The sequence below is a fragment of the Athene cunicularia genome (genome assembly GCF_003259725.1).
Source record: "Athene cunicularia isolate RWA chromosome 10 unlocalized genomic scaffold, athCun1 chr10_part1, whole genome shotgun sequence".
Classification (NCBI taxonomy): domain Eukaryota; kingdom Metazoa; phylum Chordata; class Aves; order Strigiformes; family Strigidae; genus Athene; species Athene cunicularia.
In genome coordinates, this window is record NW_020799112.1 from 16,058,919 (window position 1) to 16,079,455 (window position 20,537).

Genomic DNA, 20,537 nt, shown 5'->3' on the forward strand with positions numbered 1-20,537 from the left:
CAGCCGCTCCCCAGCAGACCTGTGCTCCAGACCCTGCCCCAGCTCCGTTGCCCTTCTCTGGCCACGCTCGAGTCATTCACTCCCCCCTGAGCATTTGTCTTTGGGGCTTTCCCTTCACCTGAGGATTCTTGTGTTCCCCCCCCCAGGCCTGGCTCAGCTCCCTGATGACTGAGTGAGTCCCCAGGGCAGAAGCCACCACCTCCCTGGTCCCTGGAGCTGGCACAGATGGGGACGGCACTGGGACACCAGCGTGGACCCCAGTGTGGCATGAAACCTCACTTTTGGGTGTCTGCTTCCTTGTTTGTTTTATATCTGTACAAAGAAATCCTAATAACTAAAGATCCCCTCGAAAGGAACCGACAGCGACCCGAAATGTAGCACGAGAGGAGTTTTGTTCCTGGAGTCACAACAAGAGTTGAAATCAAGGCGGGGACCGCGGGCGGGTGGTGGCATTGAGGTGCCAGCGTCACCTCTGCTGCCTTCTCCCACCTCTAGCCCAAGGGTCCTCATCCTGTGACACCATGACACGGGGACATCCCAGCTGTGCTGCAGCTGTCTTGGGGTGCGGAGGGGTGTGTGTGTTGTTTCTGCACTGCCCAGGAAAGGTAAAAGCTGCTTGCTGCAAGGCTTGGAGTGGGTTCGTGTCAAGCAAACCCTCTCTCTGTGCTTCTGTGGTATTAAAACCAGTAAACGGATGGTGCGGAGCGATGGCCTGGTCACTGGGGGCAGCCCCAGCGTGGGGGTGGGAGAGGCAAGAGCTGCACAGCCCCAAATGGGGAGTGTGGCAGCACCCATCGTGGAGCCGGGGAGCCCCTGGCACAGTCTGGGCACAGGGACAACCGAAACAAGGAGGCCCAGCCCCAAGTGTCCCTGGCCTTGAGGAGGAGGCAGGGCTCGGGCTGGGATGCAGCTCCTGGCAAACACGCGGGAGGCGGGGGACCGATTGCCGGTGCCAGGGGACGCTGGCATCTCCCACGCTGTTTCTCCCCCAGTGCTGTGCCAACTCTGGTGCTTTTTATAGCTCACCCTGGCGGTGTCAAACAACAAAACTCAGAAACCCCCGGTGTGTGGTGCCAGGGACACTGATAACTCCCCGGGACAGGGCGGCCGGGGGGGGGCCCGTGCTGCATGAGACGGGAAGTCCTTGTCAAATTCCTCTCGTCAAGAGGCCAAACGGTCCCGGGGGGGCAGAGGACAAGTCAGAGCGTGGCTTTGCCGTGCAGCTTTACCGTCGCTTTATTAATTGAGAAGGAAAAACTCCATTAGTCACGCTCATTAATGCCCGGCCCTCCAGCTCGTCTGCACCAGGCAGAGTCCTCATGGCTGCGGGGAGCAAGGATGGGGCGAGGGATGTGCTGGGGTTGGGGAAGGGAGCTTGTGCTGCCTACTGGGGGGGCTGGATTAGAGCCCCTTCCTGGCCCAGCAATGGGTCTGGCTTCTCCAGCAAGGCCTGAACAGCCAACAAGCCCAAAGCTCTGTCAGAGGATGCCCCGAGCACCCAAACCCAGCTCTATCACTTCGTCAGAGGATGCACGAACCCCCCGAAGTCACCAGGAGACACCCCCCCTCATACCCCGCCTCAAGATCTCCGCCCAGGTAACAAGGGCCAGCGTCCCCCCGCCGTCCCCTCCGCTCAGCCCACTTCTCCTCCCGGCGTTCCTAATTCCCACGAAGCAGTAGGCGCCGTAGGTCCGTAGTTCCTTGCTGGGAAAGCCGAAGCTGCGGACACCAGGCTCTGCGGGGCCGCAGTTGGCCCGGGGCTTGGTGATGGGGTAGCGGACGCTGCCGTCCGCCAGCCAGCCGGCATCGCAGCGGTCCATCCCCAGGAGCTTCCAGGCAGAGTAGAGCTGCCCCACCCGGGCGATCTCGGCCCCCACGTCCTGGCAGCTCTGCTTGGCCTCCTCCAGCGTCATCCCAGCTGGGTGGTCCAGGTAGAAAACCTCTCCTAGGAGGGAGAGGGGAACATGAGAGAGGAGCATCAGTGCTGAGCATCAGCAGGAGCAATCCCACCTGGAGCATCCCTGCCTGGAGCATCCCCACCCAGGCTGCGTCCTGTGCCCTAAGGGGAAGGGATGCCACCAACGGGGCACAGCACCTTCCCCAGGATCACACCCCCCCCAGCCCCTGGCCCAGCACCCACCTTTGAGTGCAGAGGAGAAGCAGAAGGCATCAAAGCGGTGCTGGTGCCGGTGTCGCGGGCCGTAGCTGCGGATGCCCGGGGCGAGGTGCAACCCACCACAGGGCTTGCGGGGCTGTCGGATGGGGTATGCACGGTGCCATCAGCCAGCCAGCCCGCGTTGCACCAGTCCAGTCCCTCGCTCCAGGCCTGGAAGAGCTGGTAGAAGGTGGCGAGGATGGCGCCCTGCTCCTGGCACACTCGCTCGGCTTCGTGGAAGTTGAGCCTGTACTGCCCGCGGGGAGGCTGGTAGGGGAACACGACGCCTGGGGGCAGACGGGGCGCTCAGCGGCTCCGTGGGCAGCCCACCCGCCCCGAGTCCAGCCGCAGGGGTCCCCAACCCACCCCAGATTCAGGTTCTGGGACAGGGACCAGCCCAGGGTGGCACAGCCCGAGGCTCAGGCATGCGGGGATGGGGCTGCTCGGGGCACGCAGGCGCCAGCGGCGAGTTGCCAGCGACATCTGGTGGCCCAGTGACACAGGGGCTCGGGCCTGGGGACACACGGGCCACCCTCGTGGGGACGGCACCTGCATGTACGGTGCACAGACGGTGATAAAGGGGATGCAGGGACTGCCACCACAGGGTTGTATGGACCACGGCCCTGGGGACGCACAGGCAGTGGTCCCAGGGAGGCACGGACCACCCCTGTGGGGATGGGGGGGACCATCGTCACAGCGATGCGCAAGCTCCAGGAACAGGGACACAAGGACCAGCATCATGGGGACGTATGGGCCACTATCCCAGGGACACATGGACTGCCAGCATGTGGATGGATGGATGGATCACTGTCACGGGGATGGATGCACCACAGGAACTTGTGCACCACCCACAGACCACAGTCCCAGGGACCAGAGGGGACAAGCCACCATGGGAGGCAGGGCCTGAGGGCCGAGGGGGTGGGCAGGGACACAGCAAGGGGGACATTTCTGCAGCTCTGAGTTCATCAGTGGAGCCAGAGCTGAGTCAGGCTCCTCATGGCAAGTGAGTAGAGGGGTTGGACCAGTCACCAAGATTCATCACAAGATGCATGGCAATACCCAGAGGTGGGAGGCACAAGGGCGGCTGCACATGACACAGTACAGCAGGAAAATGGGTGGGTAAAGCAGGAAATGCTGCGGCCATGGGGTCACCCCAACTCTGACTCCACAGTAGCATTCCCAGCATCCCGGCTGGGCAGAGTGCTCTGGATCGCTCACTGCTGAGACCCCACAGTCAGACAGCCCCAAGCCACCAGCCCATCACACTGAGCCTCCTAGCCCCTCTCTGCCCACAACTGGGCTCCCCAGATGCCCAGCCTTGCTACCTTCCCCAAGGACGGGGTGCCACAGGCAGGCCAGGCGCACTGGCTTGGTACAGGGAGTCACGCGGTCCCCGCTGTGCCCCCACCTTGCAGCCGGAGGTCCACCACGTTGCTCTCGTCCTCCAGCCCATCGATGACCTCACAGCGGTATTTGCCATCATCCTGCAAGCGCACATCACTGACAACCAGCGAGGCCTCACGCCGGTTGGTCTGGTGGAGGTGCGCGCGGCCCCGGAAGTCCCCGAAGGCCAGGTAGGTCTTGCCGATGGCCACCAGCACATCTTGCTCTTTGGTGTAGTCATCCCGCAGCTTGGACCACTTGATGCGTATCTTGCGCTTGGATTCCATGTCGGGTTCGTAGCGGTAGCGGCAGGGCAGGGTGACGTTGGCGCCATTGGAGCTGTAGACAGGGTCTTTGGGGGTCTCCACCACCAGTTTGGCTCCATTAAAGTAAACCACTGGGGACAGGGAGGGAAGGCGTGATGGGGAGGTGAGGATCCAGGGCTGGGCAGCATCCCCAGATCTCCCTGCAGCCACTCAGCTCCCTCCCTCCTGCCACCACCTCTTCTGCCTGAGCATCCCTGGAGCATCCCTGCTTGCTCCTCTAGGCCCCACATCCCTCCCACAGGACAGGTCCCAGCCCCATCCAAAGGCAGGGGGGACTCCAGCCCCTTGTGCCAACCTGCCAGCCCCCCTTTCTGCCAGCCCTGCCAATCCCCAGTATACCTTTGTCCTGCCCGTTGCCCTTGTCATTCATGATGTGGTTGTAGTAGAAGCCGTTGTAGAAGGGGTGGTGGGAGCCGCTGGCCAGCTGCAGCAGGGTGGCCTCCAGGAGCAGCAGGAGCAGCAGCATGGTTGGGGAGCGAGGCCAAACCTCAAGCCCAGGCTGTGGAGGGGGAAAGGGCTGTGATAACACCCTAAAATTACTGGGAGCACCCCAGCATTGCCCGGCACGTGGTGCTGGGTAGACCTCACTGCAGGGATGCAAGGAGAGGGGCGGGAAGAGCCGGCAGAGCAGCTCGCCTGCCCACAGGGGAGGGTGCAGGCAACCCGAGCTGTGTCCTCGGACCTGCCCCACAACCAGGGCTCCTGGTCCCCTCCATCCTCATCCTCCCGCCTGGGTCACGTCACCACGCACCACCGCATTCACTGCTGGGCTTGCAGAGCTCCCGGCCCCGAGAGGGAAGCAGAGCCCAAGCTGGGGACAGGGCAGCCTGGGGAAATAGGATCCCAGGGTGTCCTTTGAACACAGAGCACTGGGAAAACATCACGTAGGGGGTGCAGGGGCAGAGAAGTGCCCGAGCCCCGCTGTAAGCCACAAGCTCAGTTTACAGAGGCAGCCGAGCGTGCAAACCAGCCGAGATGAGGAGGAGAGAGCTTGGAGCTGCCTCCACTGTCCCAGCACTGGCCAAAGCCCGGCAGCACCCAGCCAGCCTGGCCGAGGACCCCCACCTCCAACCCAGGGCTCCTGCTTTGCACCCCAGTAGCCAGCTGGCACTGACCCCACGCAACACTTCTCGCTCCCAAAGCGCATCCCCCGGCTGGGGGGAAGCCCGGCTGCCCCGTGGCATCAGAGACCCGCGCTGCCTGAGCTCTGGGTGCCCCGAGCACCCAAGGATGCCCTGCATGGGGCTCACCCAGCGCGGCTCGCAGCACTATTTGCCGGCTTGCGAGCTTTCCCGGAGCGGCAGAGGGGGCCCAGCACCCGGCAAGCCTCCAGCAGCCCCCCTCCAAGACTGGCAGGGATCTGACATCTGTGCCCCTTGGGCAGACAAGGTTTAGGAGCGCCTGCAAAGATGCCCCAGGCCAGGGGGCTGTGGGAGAGCAGGGGCTCACCCCCGGCAGGGTCCATATGGGGTACGGTGGTGGTCTCCGCGGGCCAGAACATGCAACCGGCTGCTCCCACCATGGGTTGCTCGTCACAGGGCTCTCCTCCGCGGTCGGTGCCACTGCTCACCTTCTCGTGGGGGCGCAGCCCACGCCTGACACCTGCCGAGGTCTGCAGAGCCGGTGTTGGCGGGGGTGGGATGCACGGGCTCGACGGCCAGCGCAGCCCCGGGAGCGGGCGGCCCCGGTGCGAAGCTCTGCAGGCACCAGCGCCCGCAGGCGCGTCGCCACGTGCTGCCCGCCCGCAGCACGGCAGGCTCGAGGCACCGGCAGCTGCGCATCTCCGTCTGCGGGGCACCAGCCCTGGCTCCCCTGTGCCCCCCATGCCTAGCCACCCCCCAGAGCCCAGCGTCCCGGTGACGTGCCGAGGGGCCCAGCATCCTTAACCACAATGCCAGTGAGCATCACGCTGCAGCACCCGCCGCAGCAATGCCCAGCACCTTCCGCAGTGATGCCCGGTACCCTCCCTGGCAGTGCCAGCCCTCCAGCCCTCCACGGCAAGGAGGATGCCCACCACCCCAGGGTGCCAGCCCTCCCCAGCCCCGGCTCCAGGGCCAAGCCCTACTCACGCTGGTTGCAGGCAGGCTGCAGGCAGGCGTGCAGGCAGGCTGCAGGCAGATGCACTGTGTTTAGGGCTCTTGCAGGGCTGAGAGGAAGCAGCTCCAGGGCCTGCCTCTTAAAGGGAAACACACGCCTTTCCCAACCCCCTGCTCGCAGCCTGGAGATGGGGTGGCTGCCCCCAGCCCCCCGCCCGCCCGCCGTGCCTGGGCAATGGTCTCACCATGCGCCTGCACGCTGCCCGCACACTGCCCGCACGCTGCCCACATGCGTCCTCTGTGATGTGCCATCCGCCTGCACTGCCGCCAGCTTGGAGAGGAGAGCAGCGGGGAGCAGGGTGACCTGTTGGGGCCAGTGGGACCCCGTGATGCAACCATGCAAAGCCCCAGTGAAGCCTCAGTGTCGCAGGCGAAGAGCCATCCCTTGCCCTACATCCCACCAGAGGGACTGACCACGGTCCCCAGGCAATGGTGGTGTTGAGCACGCCCGTGGCAGGAGCACCACAGGCACAAGCAGCTCAGGACGGGTGGGCTGTGGCTGAGGGTGGTCCGTGCCTGGAGTGTGAGGACAGTGCCTGCCCACTCCGGGGTCCAGGGGAGGCAGCTGAGCCACAGTGTTCAGCTTCTTCAGGGTCTGCTTGGGGCTGTGGGGGCAAAGCAGAGGCACAGAGAGCAGGGAAAAATCTTTGGGTTGCCCAGTTGCACCCATCAGAGGGGGCATCATCCCTAGACATGGATGATGCCCTCCATGCCAACTCCCGATGGCACACAGACACACAGCCCTGGCTCCGAGAGCCCCAGATCCAGCCCTCAGGAAGGGCAGCACGGCGGCAGCACAGCCAGGGGATGCTGGTCCAAGAGCGGCCAGTGGGGCCGAGCAGATGGAGGAACCACGGAGCGGCGTGTGCCCTGACCCGGCGACCCGCCGCCCCAGCCAGGCGCGCCGCTTCGCCCCCCGCTTTGTTGTTTTATGGCAAGGAAATGAGGCGCAGGGGGCCCGCTCCGGCTCTTGCCGCCGTGTGGGACAGCATCAAGCCGGAAAGAAAACAACTCGTGTAAAAATAAACCACATCAGGGCTGGCTGTGGGGTGAAGGGGGCCGGGACCCCTTCCTGACAGCCCCCTGGCATGGCGCGCTCAGGGTGCAATCTTGTCTGCCCGCTGCCGCCAGGCTGATAGGGAGCAGCCAGCATGGAAACTGCGTTATCTGCTGCCAGAGCCAGCCCAGCAAGCCCAGTCCCCCGTGGGAAGCCCCGCCAGCGAACAGCTGCAGGACCCAGGGTCTGGAGACACTGCTCTTCCTTGCTCTCTTTTTTCCAGGGCCCACCAGTTGTTCCCAAGGAGGGACACAGCAGGGCCGGGCTGCCCAGGGACAGGGGAGCGTGACGGCCGGGCACGCTGCCTGCTTGCCTGCCCGGAGCAGGCTGCTCTGCAGCCCACAATGGAGGGGCGATTATATCTCCCGTCAGGGCAGCGCGGAGCCGATGCATTGCCTGCATCCCAGCCAAGGGTCCCCGGTCCCCCCAGCCCTGCCCCATGGCCAGAAGAGGTGGTGGGATGGCGTCCCAGCTGCATCCTGGCCACCAGTGCCCCCCTGATGTTGCTTGCCCAAGTTGTCTGTGTCTCAGTGAGCCAGCAATCAGGATAGCTCCTTCCACCCCACTGGCTGTGCAGACAGACGGACAGCCCCATCCAGGCATGCGGCTCCTTGGTGTGGGCGCCCCATTGTTTCAGCGCTGAGCAACAAGCCACATATTGCCCTGTGCTGCCTGCACCGCCGTGCCTGCCAGGAGCCATCCTCTGGCCCGAGGAAGGGAGCAGCAGTGGGGAAAGGGAGAAGGATGCTTTTCTGCATCTCTTTTCAGCAACAGCTCATGGCTCATACTCAGCCACAGCTCTTGTGTGGATGTGGCCACCAATGCCCTCCACCTCCTCCTGGGGAGTGGGCAGCATCGGGAAGGATCCATCCACCAGCAGCCCCCCAAGGAATCCCCTTCACTCCCTCCTGCCTCCCACCCTATTTTTGGAGCTTCAGGGATGATCCCAGATTTGTTTTCTGCTCCTGAGGGGGACCCTGGGTGGGACCACGGGTAAGCAAGGCTGTGCAGGGTCAGGGTAGCTCTGACCCAGGAGCACGTGTTTAGGGCATGTGTTTAGGGCTGGCTGAGTTTTTCGTTGAACAGGAGCCATAAAAATGTCATCCCTGTCTTCCCCGCCTCAAACTCAGCAGCTGACAGCTCCACTGTGCCTCACCAGAGAGATTTCTCCCTGAAATTGGTCAGGACGATTCTAGCAGGAACCTGTTGCCCAAGGTGCAAACAGGGGAGGAAAACCCCTGTTCCTGGTGGGATGGAGGCTGTGATCTGTGCAGGGCTTTCCGGGTGGAGGCGAGAGGATGCTCTCCCCGACGGCTGCTTCCTGAGGAACCGGCTCACGGGCAGCTGGCAGGACCGGCAGCCGAGTCAGCAGGCAGCAGGGTGCCGCAGCCACAGCGTGCCGGCCCTCCTGGCCTTCCTGCTGCCCCAGCAACCCAGCCGCGTCCGGGAAGAGCCCTGCGAGGGGCTGTGCGTGACGTGGAGGGGACCCTGGCCCTCACCAACCCCCCCATCCTGGGGCTCCAGAGGAGGAAGGAAACGCTGCAGAGCTGGGAAGGGGCTCAGCGTCCATCAGAGGGGCTTGTCTGGGGGTTGGCAACGGGCAGGGGGAAGCAGCAGCCGGGTGCTGAGGATGCATCCCCTGCTCTGACACATGGCATCTGCTCCCGTCACCCTCTCCATGGAGCCTCTGCTGTGCCCCCAGCTCGGGGCTGTCTTGGCTGGACTCAGAGAGAGCTGCTCTTATCTCTGCCCCAGCTTCCTGGCGATAAGGGTGGCATGTCTAGAGGTGAACAGGACTGACTGTCCCCCTCCCAACCCTGGCTCTAGCTGTGGCTGCTATTTATCACCAAGCAGCCACAGCCGCAATGAATTCAGTGCGGTCTTTGCAGGCAGCCCGCCAGCGCCTCTGGTGCCAGGGGCTGGCACCCACGGGGCCAGGCAGGAGCCCACCTCCCACAGGCAGAGCCCAGGGAGGGGGTGCATGGCTGAGAAGGGCACTGCCAACAGTGGGAAGGTGCACGGAGGTTCTGCACAGCTGTGGGGACAGAGCTGTGGTGAGATGTAGGTGGCCCTGGACCATTCCTGCCAACCTCAGCGGTCCCTGCCCGGTGTGGCAGAAGACTCTGTAGAGGAGCAAAGCTCCTCTGTCCACCCCCACTGCTCCTTCCCTACCAGGGACCCCGTCCTCAATGCAGGGGGATCCTACTCCAGCAGCATCCTCTCCCCTGACCCGCCCAGGGGACTCTGCCAGGAGCATCCCTGCAGGCAGCCCTGGCAAACCCACAGCTCCCTCCAGCCCTGGGAGCACACTGGGGTGTAAAAGCAGTTTTGCTCCAAGCTGGGGGATTTTCTCCAGGATCAAAGCCAAAGGAGGAGACACAGGGTGTGGGGTGCTGATAGCAGCTTCCACTTCCCAAATCCCACTCCGCTGAGCTTGGCCAGCTGCGAGCACAGGCTCCAGCAGCTGCGACAGGGCGGAGGCAGCAGGGAAGGTGCACAAAGCCCTGGTACCCTGTTTTTCAGGCTGGAAATGGAGCTAGGAGGGTCTGTGAAAGCAAGAGAGGTGTGGGATCAGCACAGCAGTCAGCAGCCCCCTGGGATGGAGAAGCTAGGGGGCTCAGAGGGGATCCTGGGGGACTGCTGGACCTGCTGGGCTTTGGGAGATGGCTCTCGGGTAGGCACAGAGCAACCAACAGCCCCAAAGTTTCAGCTGGTTTTAATACTGTCAGAGACACCCCAGAGCAGGGCCGCCATCCCACCCGGGCTCCCTCAGCACTTGCCAAAGCGAACCCACCGCCAGTCCGGCCCCAGGGCTGCTTCACACCCCAGCAGGTGGGGGAAGCATCGCTGCCAGTGCCGCTGCCTGGACACCCTGCCCGCACTCCCGCTTGCCGGTGCCAGGTCTCCCTCATCTCCTACCACTAATCCCAAGGGCTCGAGCATTGCAAGAGGCTCCTCTCCACCCCAGGGAAAGGGAAAATATCAGGTTACAAAAAAGGGTCACAGCACAGCTCTCTGCCTACTGCATTTGGTTGGTTTAATCACCACCTTTCCCATCTTTTCTCTGCACCCTTGTGGCTACAAACCATCTCTCCCCCGCTACCAGATTGCAGCCCTCCTCCATGTCACTGCTTGGCTCGGGACAAGGGACTTCAAGGCATCCCAGACTGCAGTAAGGTGGGGATAGTGCCAATGCTGAGACTTTGAGGATGCTGGAGCCAGCACCGCAGGAAGGTGAATGGGTAGCGCCTGCAAAAATGCCAACCACGGCGCCTGCCAGCAGTTCCTCAGTGGGTAGAGCCACCGGGGACCCAGTACCTCTTGACAGGAGGCGTCTCATCACTCCCCTCACACTATGCAGTGCTGACACTGCAGGCAAGAAGACCCAGGGCCTGGAAAAATGGGCAGGGGACAAGACCCAAGTAGGTTTTTCAGAGCCCCTGCTTGCAGCCATGCAGGGAGCAGGAGGGACATCAGAGGCTGCAAGCCCAGGGTGCCTGCCCTAAGCCCCCCCAAAACTGCTGAGCCCCAAGCCCCAGTGCAGGCAGGGGACTGCTGCTGGCTGCAGCCTCTCTGCTGGAAGCAGAAGCAAAAAAGGGGGAAAAAATTTGTCTCTGGGCATAGCTGGGAGGATGCAGCCAAACCCTGGTTGCAGGACAGGGTCCCCCAGCAAAGTCCCCTTTGCAGGATGGGGTCCCCCAAGGCCCAGTTGTAGGAGTGGGTCCCCAGCCAAGCCCCAGTCGCAGGAGGGGGTCTCAACCCTGTTCAGCAGGGTGAAAGGGCAGAAGCCGTCCCCACATCCCACCTGAAGGGCCCTGTAAAGTGCAGTGCTGCGGCCCCAGTGCCAACGCGGGGCAGGGAGCCCTCCGGCTGCCTCCCGAGTTTGGGGACATGGAAAGGGGGGTGTGAGGTCGGAGCAGGAGTGGGCAGGGGCAGGCAGGGCACGGGCCGGGCAGCCGGGAAGAGCAGCCCCGTCCTTCCTCCCCGGGTGCCTACTCGTCGCAGCCCAGCAGCTCCACACGCAGGGTGATGCGGTTGTGCCAGGCCACGGGCAGGATGCGGATGAAGCGGGCGTAGAAGGGCTCGTCAAACACATTCTTCTTGTGTGAGTAGTTGTCACTGTTACCGTGGAAGATCTAGCAGGGGAAAGGCAGGTGTCAGCACCACCGGGACCTCCTCGCCACCATCCCATCCCTCCCCACAGCGGCATCCCCGAGCCCCGGGAGGTCGCTGCCCCACACACCTTGGCGCTGTTTGTCTGACCATCCTGGTAGAGGGTCCAGGATGTGCCGTTGTCACTGTAGGCCACCTTGTAGGCTGCCACGTATTGGATGTGCCCGAAATCACGGGCTCCTTGCGTGATAATGCCCGTCACCTTCTTCTGGTCCCGGAGGTCGATCTGGCACAGAGACAAGGCTCGTTGAAGAGTCTCACAGGAGCGGTGCTCCCACCCCAGAGCATCCTGCACGTCCCAGAGGCAGCTGGGATGTGCTGGCCCTCGGGGGTCAAGAATGGAGAAAACACTGCTCGACCCCTGCCCCAGTGCCAGAGCAACTAATAAAACACCACTGTGAAATATCTGACCCTTTAACACTCACAGCATCTCTCAAAGCAACCCAAAGCAGGACGCAAACCCCACCATCACAGCTCCCTTCCCCACCGCTGTCACCTCGACATTTTTTGCTGTAAAGGTCAATGTGGTAATGACAGAAAAAAAATCTCAATTAAAAAAAAGAAAAAAATAAAGGATTCCCAGAGGAAATGCATTTTCATTGGAAAGTGATTCTGGCTGAGAAAATATGCAGTTCAGCATGGTCTGACATTTGAGTTTTAAGTGAGATGGTTTCTATTCTCTTTGCCACACTGCGCTACTGCTGCTGGCACTCTACAGGGCAAACCAGCAAATGAGCTGAAAGTCTCCTTAATTTAGTTCCTATTTTATGCATGTTGAGGGCAGTACTAGCTATACATATACACGTATACGTGTATATCTATGAATATACATGAACATCTATATACACATACACAAACAGGCAGCCTGTGGTGCAACAGCCCAACTCTGCGTGTCATCCTGACCCCATCAGCAGACATCTTGATAAGCTGGTTTATTTAGGGCCATGAAGCAACTGCTTTTAATCATTTCCCAAATAAAAAGCAGGGCAAATATCTAAACTGCTTTGTCCTATTATGTCATGAAATCATGTGAAAAGTATAAAAACAGGGGAGGAAAGGAAACTGAGAAGGAAATTTCAAAACTATTTGTTCCCATTCCAGATTGGGAAGAGAAAAGCAAACCCGATCTTTTCCTGCAAAACAGAAACATGGTGTTCTGGGCAGCCAGAGGGTTGTGGAATGGTCACCCCAGGCTGGGATGGCACTTCCCAAGGGGGTGATGCAGAACTGGGGTGCTGCAGGCTCAGTGCACCCCAACAAGAAAGTCTGCAGAGACAGCACCACCCCGTCCCTACGGGCACTGATGTTTCTGACCCAGAGCTCCAGCATCGCTGTTAACACCGGTGGCTGTGGCCCCATCCTGACCTGCCCCTGCGATCCCATCTCGGGGACAGCACCACTGGGCTGTGTGTCCCACAGCAAGGCTCCGGCTGCACGGTCCCGGCGGCTCTGCCCGGCCGCTCCCGCCATGCTCATCCTGCTTCCAGCCACCCCGGCACAGGAGGTGGCTCGGGCACTGCTGGAGGAGCTGGATAAGTGTAGTGAGATTACAGAGGGGGGGCACCGAGACCCACCTGCAGCCACTCGGACTGGCCATTGTGGAGCGCCGTCCAGGCGTTGGTTTTGCCCGTCTTGTCCAGGCGGGCGTAATGGGGGTGCCAGGTAAAGGCGTCGATGCCCCAGGTCTTGAAGACACTGGAGGCTGTGATCTGCTGGTCGGAGATCAGGCGGGATTTCATGCCCAGAGGCTCCGAGCAACCTGCCGTGTTGAAATACACTGTAACACAACGGTTTATACAGGAGGTGAAAGGGAAAGAGTCCACAGCACCATCGCGAGCAAAACCCCGCAGCCCCGGCAGGCACCATCCCCACATTCCCAAGTCTCCACTGCCCGGAGCAGCAGGCAGGGCGAGGCAGGGAAAGGCTAGGCAGAGGCCCTGGGTCGCAGCCCTCTCGCCCGTTCCTGGAATTTTTAGCTCCCAGCTATTCCCTGGCTCACAGTGCCTCCTGCTGCAGGGATGCGCGGACTTCCCCACAGCATAGCCTGGCCCGGGAATACAGACGGCTTCAGCAGGAGGCAGAGGAGGATGCTGTCAGGGTGAAGAGAGCAGTGCAAAGCCACCCTCAGCTGAAAGCACGTCTGGCACCGCACCCACGCAGCACCAGGACACGACCAAGCCCCCACAGTGCCCCACTCCCACCCGGGCACACGGGTCCCGCTCGGCTGCCGGGGACTTGCCGCAGGGCAGGAACGCGGGAGGCACAGGGAAAGGGCTCGGGTTAATCATCCCTCACGTTTCCCAGAGGACTTTGATCCTCCGGTGCTTTTTCAAGCTCTTGGCAGGTTCACAGATCAGATGGGGAGAGGGCACAATAAAAAGCCCCGGCTTGGGGAGGTGTTAGCAGTGTGAGAATGCAGCTCGAGCCGGGTTGAGCTGGTGGGATTAACAGTTTATGCTTCCCAAAAGCACCCGCGGGTATTTCCAGGCATCACGTAGCCGGCACGAGGAAAAACAAGCGCTGACAAATCCCCTGTCCCGGGGGATCGGAAGCAGTACAAGAGGTGATGCCCTGCACTGTGTCACCCCCTGCCCTGCAGTCCCTGGGGAGGGGACAGCCACCGACATTTACCGTTCATCTCGCAGCCGATGAGTTCAAAGCGCAGCGTGCAGGCGCGGCGGCACATCACGGGGTAGATGCGGATGAACTGGGCGGTGATGGGAGGGTCGAACATGTTGGTCTGCATGGTGCTGTAGTCCACGTTCCCCTGGAAAATCTGCAAGGGCGAGCAGGGCTGAGCGCCTCAGCTCTCCCGCAGCATCGTGTATGGAATCCCTTGCCTAGCAGACGGACAGAGCTCAGCACCATCAGCAGGAGCGAGGGAAGCTGGGCTCTGCTCTCGTGCCCCTGAGCAGTGCGTGACCTTGCAGCAGCTCCAGCACTCCCCACAGAGCTTTGCAACACTCCCTGCTCTGTCCTCACCCCACCGAGCCACACATGCAGCAACATCCACTCCCTCCCGCTATGGCAACCCTCCTCAAATCGTGACAAGCAGAGAGGTGGCTCACTTCTTTCTTTTTAACACAAGAGTCAGGCTGTGTTTTCATGCATTTTTTCCACTGCTGCAGAAACAAGAGGAACTTTTTTTTTGAAGCAAGGCAGATACTCCAGCCATTTCCTGGATGCTCAGAAAACAACCAGGAGTCACTTGCCATAAAAAGCAGAGTGGAGCGCACTGTGATCAGTAGTATTCCTGCCCTGAGAGTGAGACACACTGTCAGCTCAAGCATAATGCAGACACAACACTGAGCCGTGTAAGCCATTCACCAGCACTTCCAGACCATGCCCAGTTCCCACAGTGTGTCAGCGATAAAGATATTATCTGACTGACCCAAATAAGTCAGCACTGATTCTTTGGTAATGCTTATTATGGTCAATTAAACAAAGCCAGAGAGCACTGCCCAGTGCTGGAACCGCCTGTGCCATCTCGCTGCTAGGTGGGTTCCCAACGTGGCTTTGACCCTTGTCAAAAACCCTCTCCCAAACATGGGGACAGTCTGGGATGCGGCTCAGAGCCACCCCAGCACCCACAGCACTGCAGGGTGGGGGGAGCCAGCCGGGCCCCCACACAGCATCACAGCCCACCTTGTCTGCGTCCTGCTTCTCGTCCTTGCAGAAGGTGAACTCCTGCCCGTCCAGGCTGTAGGAGACTTTGTAGGCGCGGACATACTCCTGCTGGCCCACGCGGCGAGCTCCTTGCGTGATGACCCCGCTCAGCCGCATCTTCCGCAGCAGGTTGGCCTGGGGTGGGGGAGAGGAGAGCGTGAGTGCGGACGGGGTGCGCAGCTCCTGCACCCACCAGCACTGCTGAGCCTGGCTGGGATGGTGGGCTCATGCTCAGCATCAGGACCAGGCAAGGGGCTGCCCAGAGCGCTATGATTTCCTTGGGATTTAAGTCCTCCATCCCTCCAGCCTCGCACCCGAGGGTGGGCAGAGAAGGGGGGATTGCCATCCCCGCTCCCCATGCCACCCCAGGGACCTTGCCTTCTCCAGCCATGTCACGAGACGCCCCTGGGTGGCACCCTGCTGCAGCAATTTAGTCCTGCCATTGCCACCAGAAGCAAAGAAATCCCACGAGAGCAGTCCAGCAAGACCAGCCATGGCTACCAGGGCTTCCCACTACACCAGCACTCCCAGTCCTGCTGCAGATACCTGGATCCAGGGGTTCTTGTCATAGTTGCTGGAGGTCCAGGCGTTGACAATGCCTTGGTTGTTGAGGCGGGCAAGCTCCGGCCCCCAGCGCTGGAGGCCAAGGAAGCCATAGTAGACAGAGGACGCAGAGAGCTGGGCATCGGAGATGGCACCTCCTTCCATGCCCAGAAGAACAGCACAGCCTGGGGGCAGTGGGGACATCAGCACCAAAGATGGTGACCAGGGAGCAAAACTGGGGGGCCATTATCTGGGGACAGGGCAGGACAGGGAGGCCAGTGATAGGACCTGCCTGACCCTCAGGTGTTCCCCCTCTCTCCAGCCTTCAGTCAAAACCACACTGCACATCAGCCCCTCTCATAGCACAGGGGGCTGAAGTGAGGAAAGGGCTGCTCTGAGGCCCCCCTAGAGAGAAGATGGCATCTTCCCAGGAAGGCTCCCTCCATCAAAACTAGGCTTGCTAGCACCAAGGGCAGCCAGCACACAGGTGCCCACAGCTGCCCTTCAGATTCCCTTAAACCAGCTGGTGAGTTGTCTCCTGGGCATGCTGGTGATGAGTGACAGGGCAGTGGGGAACAGGGGAGGAAAGGGATTTCTGTAGTTGGTGTCAGGGACTTACGGACGTGGCAGGTCTTCCCCATGAATGGAGAAGGACACTTGCAGGTGTAGTCACCATCCAGGTCCAGGCAGGTGCCACCGTTTTTGCAAGGCTGGGAGTAGCACTCATTCCTGTCTAGGAGACAGAGTACAGGAGCTCAGCAGGCGACCCCAAAGCTAGTCCCAGGGAGAAGACCCCTCATTCAGTGCAGCAATAAGAGGAGACAGACATCTCCTGAGCATGGACCACGGCAGCGTTCCTGCTCCACACAAACTCCCAGCTGTGGCAGCATGTCCCAATTCACTCGTGTGGCTGGAGTCAGCGAGGACGAGGCTTAGGTGGCTCCTTGGGTTAGTGCTTCAACTCCTGCCACCATATCAGCAGGAACGCTGAGCAAGGCTCAGACACTACCGTGACCCCACACCACAGTCCTTCCCTCCACCCTGCAAGGTCCAAACCAGCCCATGGCCTCCAACATTGCCCAGCACCCAACACAGCCACAGCTGCAAATACCACCCGTTTGTCCCCCCAGTGCTGCCCAAGGGGTCTCCAAGCCCTTAGAGCAGAGCAGCACCCCCTACCACCCCCCCACTGTACTCACTGTTCTGGCAGTGCACCCCATCATACCCCGCAGGGCACTTGCAGATGTAGTCAGTAAAGACATCCCCCCGGTTCGGGACCAGCTGGCACTCGCCGTTGTTGTGGCAAGGATTGGGGTGGCAAGGGCCTGGGGAAGGAGAAAAACAGCTGTAATATGGGCACAGGCATAAAATAAGAGCACTCAGTGGGCTGTTACACCCCGGACATCACATTCTCCCCCAAGTAATGGAGGCCATCGCATCCCTGCTTGCACCTCCACTTACGGGGCACACTTGGGGCTGGACCCCAAGACCAGTGGTGCAGGGCCACAACAAGGGCACACTGGCACACTGCAAGACTTCCAGCCTTCATGGAGCACCCATGAGGGGATCAGCCCCTCACCTTTCTCCATCTCATTGCAGTCAATCCCAATGTAGCCCTCAGGGCAGATGCAGAAGAAGGGGGTCTCATTAATCCCTGTCAGGCAGGTGCCCCCATTCTGACAGTGGTTCACGTCACAGAAGTCACCTGAAAGCAAAGCTACATGTCACTACAAGCCATCCCAATAGCAGGCATCCACCAGAGCCCCACAGATGCACATGGAAGCATCCCGGCTCGACAGCAAGAACTGCTCCCCTGCAATGCTGCGGGGAGAGGAGCACCCGGCAGGGACCAGCTGCTGGATCCTGCACGGGACCACCAGCATTCAAAAGTGATGGTTGAGACCAGGAGCATGAGAGAGAGGCCAGGATCTGCCCTGCCCTGGCACATTAAAAAAGGGCTTTAACAGAGCCTGCACATCAGACTGAAGCCAGGGTAAAATCAGGGTTTTGGTGCATCAAAAGTTTCTGCTGCTCAGCTGGGAAGTGGGGGCGGCCAGGCTGGGGCTCACTCGGGCACGATGAAGACAGGATTAATCAAGGGAATTGGGCTGGTCCCCATTGCTGGATTTTGCTAATGCAAGTTAGTACGTGTAAGACCAAAAAAAAAAAATCATTATAGAATAAGCCTGCATGCTTGGTTCTCAGATTCTGGAGACATGGGAGGCGGGAGGACAGGGTCCATCTCTGCACCATGCCTGTCAGACCTCCATCACTCCGAGCAGCTCCCACGAGGCAGTCCCAGCCTCCAGGCAGGTCCCCCCTGGGAACTGATGGGGCTGCACCATCTTCCCTGCTTGTTCATCCACCTCCATCATTTCCCATGGTATCGGGTTTATACGGTGATGTGGGGAGGGGGGCGATGCAAGGGTGGCTTCTGCAAGGAGACACCAGGAGCCGCCCCCACGTTGGAGACTGCCAGTCCCAGCCAACTCCAAAACAGACCCACTGCTGCCCAAAGCTGAGCTTATCACCGACACTCATGTTGCCTCTGTGATAATGTATGTAAAATAAGGTAAAAAATGCTGTGCAGCAGCTGTGGGAGAGGAGTGAGAAAAATATGCGAGAAACAGCCCTGCAGACACCAAGGTCAGTGAAGAAGGAGAGGGAGGAGGAGGTGCTCCAGGCAATGGAGCAGGGATTCCCCTGCAGCCCGTGCTGAAGAACACAGTGAAGCAGATTGTCCCCCTGCAGCCCATGGAGAAGATCATGGTGAAGCAGGTTGTCCCCCTGCAGCCTGTGGAGAACCACACCACAGCAAATATCCACAGTGCAGCCCACGGAGGACTCAACGCCGGAACGGTCTGTTCCTGATGGGCTGTACCCTATAGAAAGGACCCACACTGGAGCAGTTCATGAAGAACTGCAGCCCGTGGGAAGGATCCAAACTGGAGCTTTTACATCTTCTTCGCTCCCCGATCCTGCTGAGGAGGCAGCATGAGGGAGCAGCTGGGTGGGCACTCGGCAACCAGCTGAGGTCAGCCCACCGCACCCATCAACCTTCCGCTCCCCATTGCAGTGCTGAATCAGATTGCAAGAGCTGGGTTGAAATTCCTCCCACCCTCAATTTATTCTGCCCCAAGAGCTGCTCAAGCAGCAACAACGCTCTCCATAAACCTAGACCAGATTCCCACAGATCTGGCTGAAAGCCTCAGTAACTCCTCTCCAAGTGCTGGGACAACACATCCCTTGATGCCAGACTTTTCTGCCATGCCGTCAGAGTCAGAGCAAGGGCTGAACTCAGGTGGAGACCCAGGAATAACCCCCCACTACCTGCATGCCCTGGAGAAGGTGGAAGTTGACAGAGCTGTGGGCTCTCTGCCCGGACCCACACCAAACAGCATGGCTCTCATTAGCCTAAGCTACTATTCAGTGAGCTCCTACTCATTAGCCTTTTAATAGCAGGGCTCCTCTGAGTTAATCCTACTCTTCCTGACACTCAGCATCTGTAGGGTACACACTGGTGGCAGACAGGCCAGCATTACATGAAGGTTTCCAAAAAGATGCTGTAGCTCCCTTAGCCCAGCCTCAGGAGGCAGAAAAACTTGGGCACCGGTTCAAGTCGCTGCCTGCACTGCCCAGCCAGTTCTGCATGACCTCATGCTCCATCAATGCGCTGCCATGAGCTACAGCATAGGAGAGAGCACCGACTGATACGTGGAGATGCCTTTGCCCCACGCCCCTCCGCAGGTCTTGAGCACATCCAGCCACCCTGTCCCAAGGATCTCTCCAAGGATCTCTCCCGGCAGCCGACCAAGGCCCTGCAGACAGAGCTGCTTCTGTTCAGCAGCAGGAGCCGGCTGCTTCCCCAGGCACAGAGCGCCAACAAACATGTGCTCCCCAGCATCCGTGCTGCCTCCGACACAGGAGTTCCTGGGGTGGGACACAGCAGCAAAGGAGTAAGGGCTCCTCCCAGGGTTGGGACAGGACAGGTCCTCAGTTTCATACTTTAATTATCCCAAGCAACTGGACTGCCTTTTTATCTCCTCCCAGGAATAATCCCTTACGTGGTGGGTCTTGCTAGCCAGCCCCCCGCCTAGCAGTGAGGCACACAGGTCACATTTTCCACTGTGGCAAGTAGTTTTGGATGCTCCTATTTCTCGGCTGTTTCACAGGCCTGGTTTTGGAGCAGATCAGCATCTCCATCCTCCCCACACACATTTTTCTCTGGCCAGGGACAGAGCTGTCGCAGGCTGGCCAGTCAGGAACCAAGGCAACAAAGATGAGCCACCGCTTTTGGAAATGTTTGCTTATATGAACCCACAGGCTGGCTGGAAGGCAAAAATAACATCCTCCGAAAACTGGGACAGCTCATCCCAGCGGGGTTGGGGGAGGTCAGGTCAAGCCTGTCTCGCGAGGGCAAAACGGGTACCTCTGCCCAGGGAGAGCGAGCACAGACAGGGCCTTCCTCACCCCACACCTTCCCGCTGCCCTTTGTCCCCTGGCCTGGAGCCTGCATTTGGGCTTCACTCCCCTTCTCCTGGGTCTCACCCATCCCTTTTGGAGGCAACCACCCCAGGCATGGCCCACAGGGTGCTGGTGGAGCTGCTTCTCCCCGGGGTTCCCCTGCCAGGCGTGCTGTGCCAGGCGCTCCCAGGGAAGCTGTTTACATCTCGGGCACGCACGGTATCGCAGCCGGAAAGTCCGGGACAGCCCAACTGAACTATTCTCGGCTCGGGAGCAAGGACGGGGCTGTGGAACCGAGTTCCTCTGCTTCTGCAGCCACCTTCAGCTGAGCACCTTCTCACTCGCCATCCCTGCACCCCGCACACGGCAGCCCGGACCCTCTCACCCTGCACCCCAGATCCTCTCACTCTGCATGCAGATTCCCGGCACCCCGCAACCCCTGCACCCCGGACAGCCCTGCACCCTGGATCCCCTGCACCCTGGGCTCCCTGCCACCCCGGATCCCTTGCACCCCGCATCCCGGACAACCCTGCAGATTGGATAACGCTGCACCCTGGATCCCCTGCATTCCGGATCCCCAGCACCCCGGGCTCCCTGGCACCCTGGTTCTCTTGCATTCCAGATTCCTTGCATCCCAGTTCCGCCCCCCCGCACCCCTGATCCCCTGCACCCCG

The 20,537-nt window shown here is 60.5% G+C and overlaps 2 protein-coding genes across 2 annotated transcripts; both read right to left on the reverse strand.

Moving 5' to 3' along the window:
- Positions 1–1,218: 1,218 nt before the first annotated feature.
- Positions 1,219–7,653, reverse strand: HAPLN3 (hyaluronan and proteoglycan link protein 3). The gene is given in 6 exon segments (XM_026856107.1): positions 1,219–1,945; positions 2,141–2,269; positions 2,272–2,442; positions 3,564–3,935; positions 4,204–4,363; positions 5,934–7,653. Coding segments are annotated over 5 exon segments (1,197 nt in total). The 5' UTR covers positions 4,331–4,363; positions 5,934–7,653; the 3' UTR covers positions 1,219–1,547.
- Positions 7,654–9,716: 2,063 nt separating this feature from the next.
- On the reverse strand, positions 9,717–17,123 carry MFGE8 (milk fat globule-EGF factor 8 protein; the record flags this gene model as incomplete). Its single annotated transcript, XM_026856075.1, has 9 exons — positions 9,717–11,153; positions 11,261–11,416; positions 12,765–12,967; positions 13,822–13,966; positions 14,836–14,991; positions 15,403–15,584; positions 16,019–16,132; positions 16,599–16,724; positions 16,979–17,123. Coding segments are annotated over 9 exons (1,371 nt in total), but the record flags the coding sequence as incomplete, so codon positions are not given.
- Between the last annotated feature and the right edge of the window lie 3,414 nt (positions 17,124–20,537).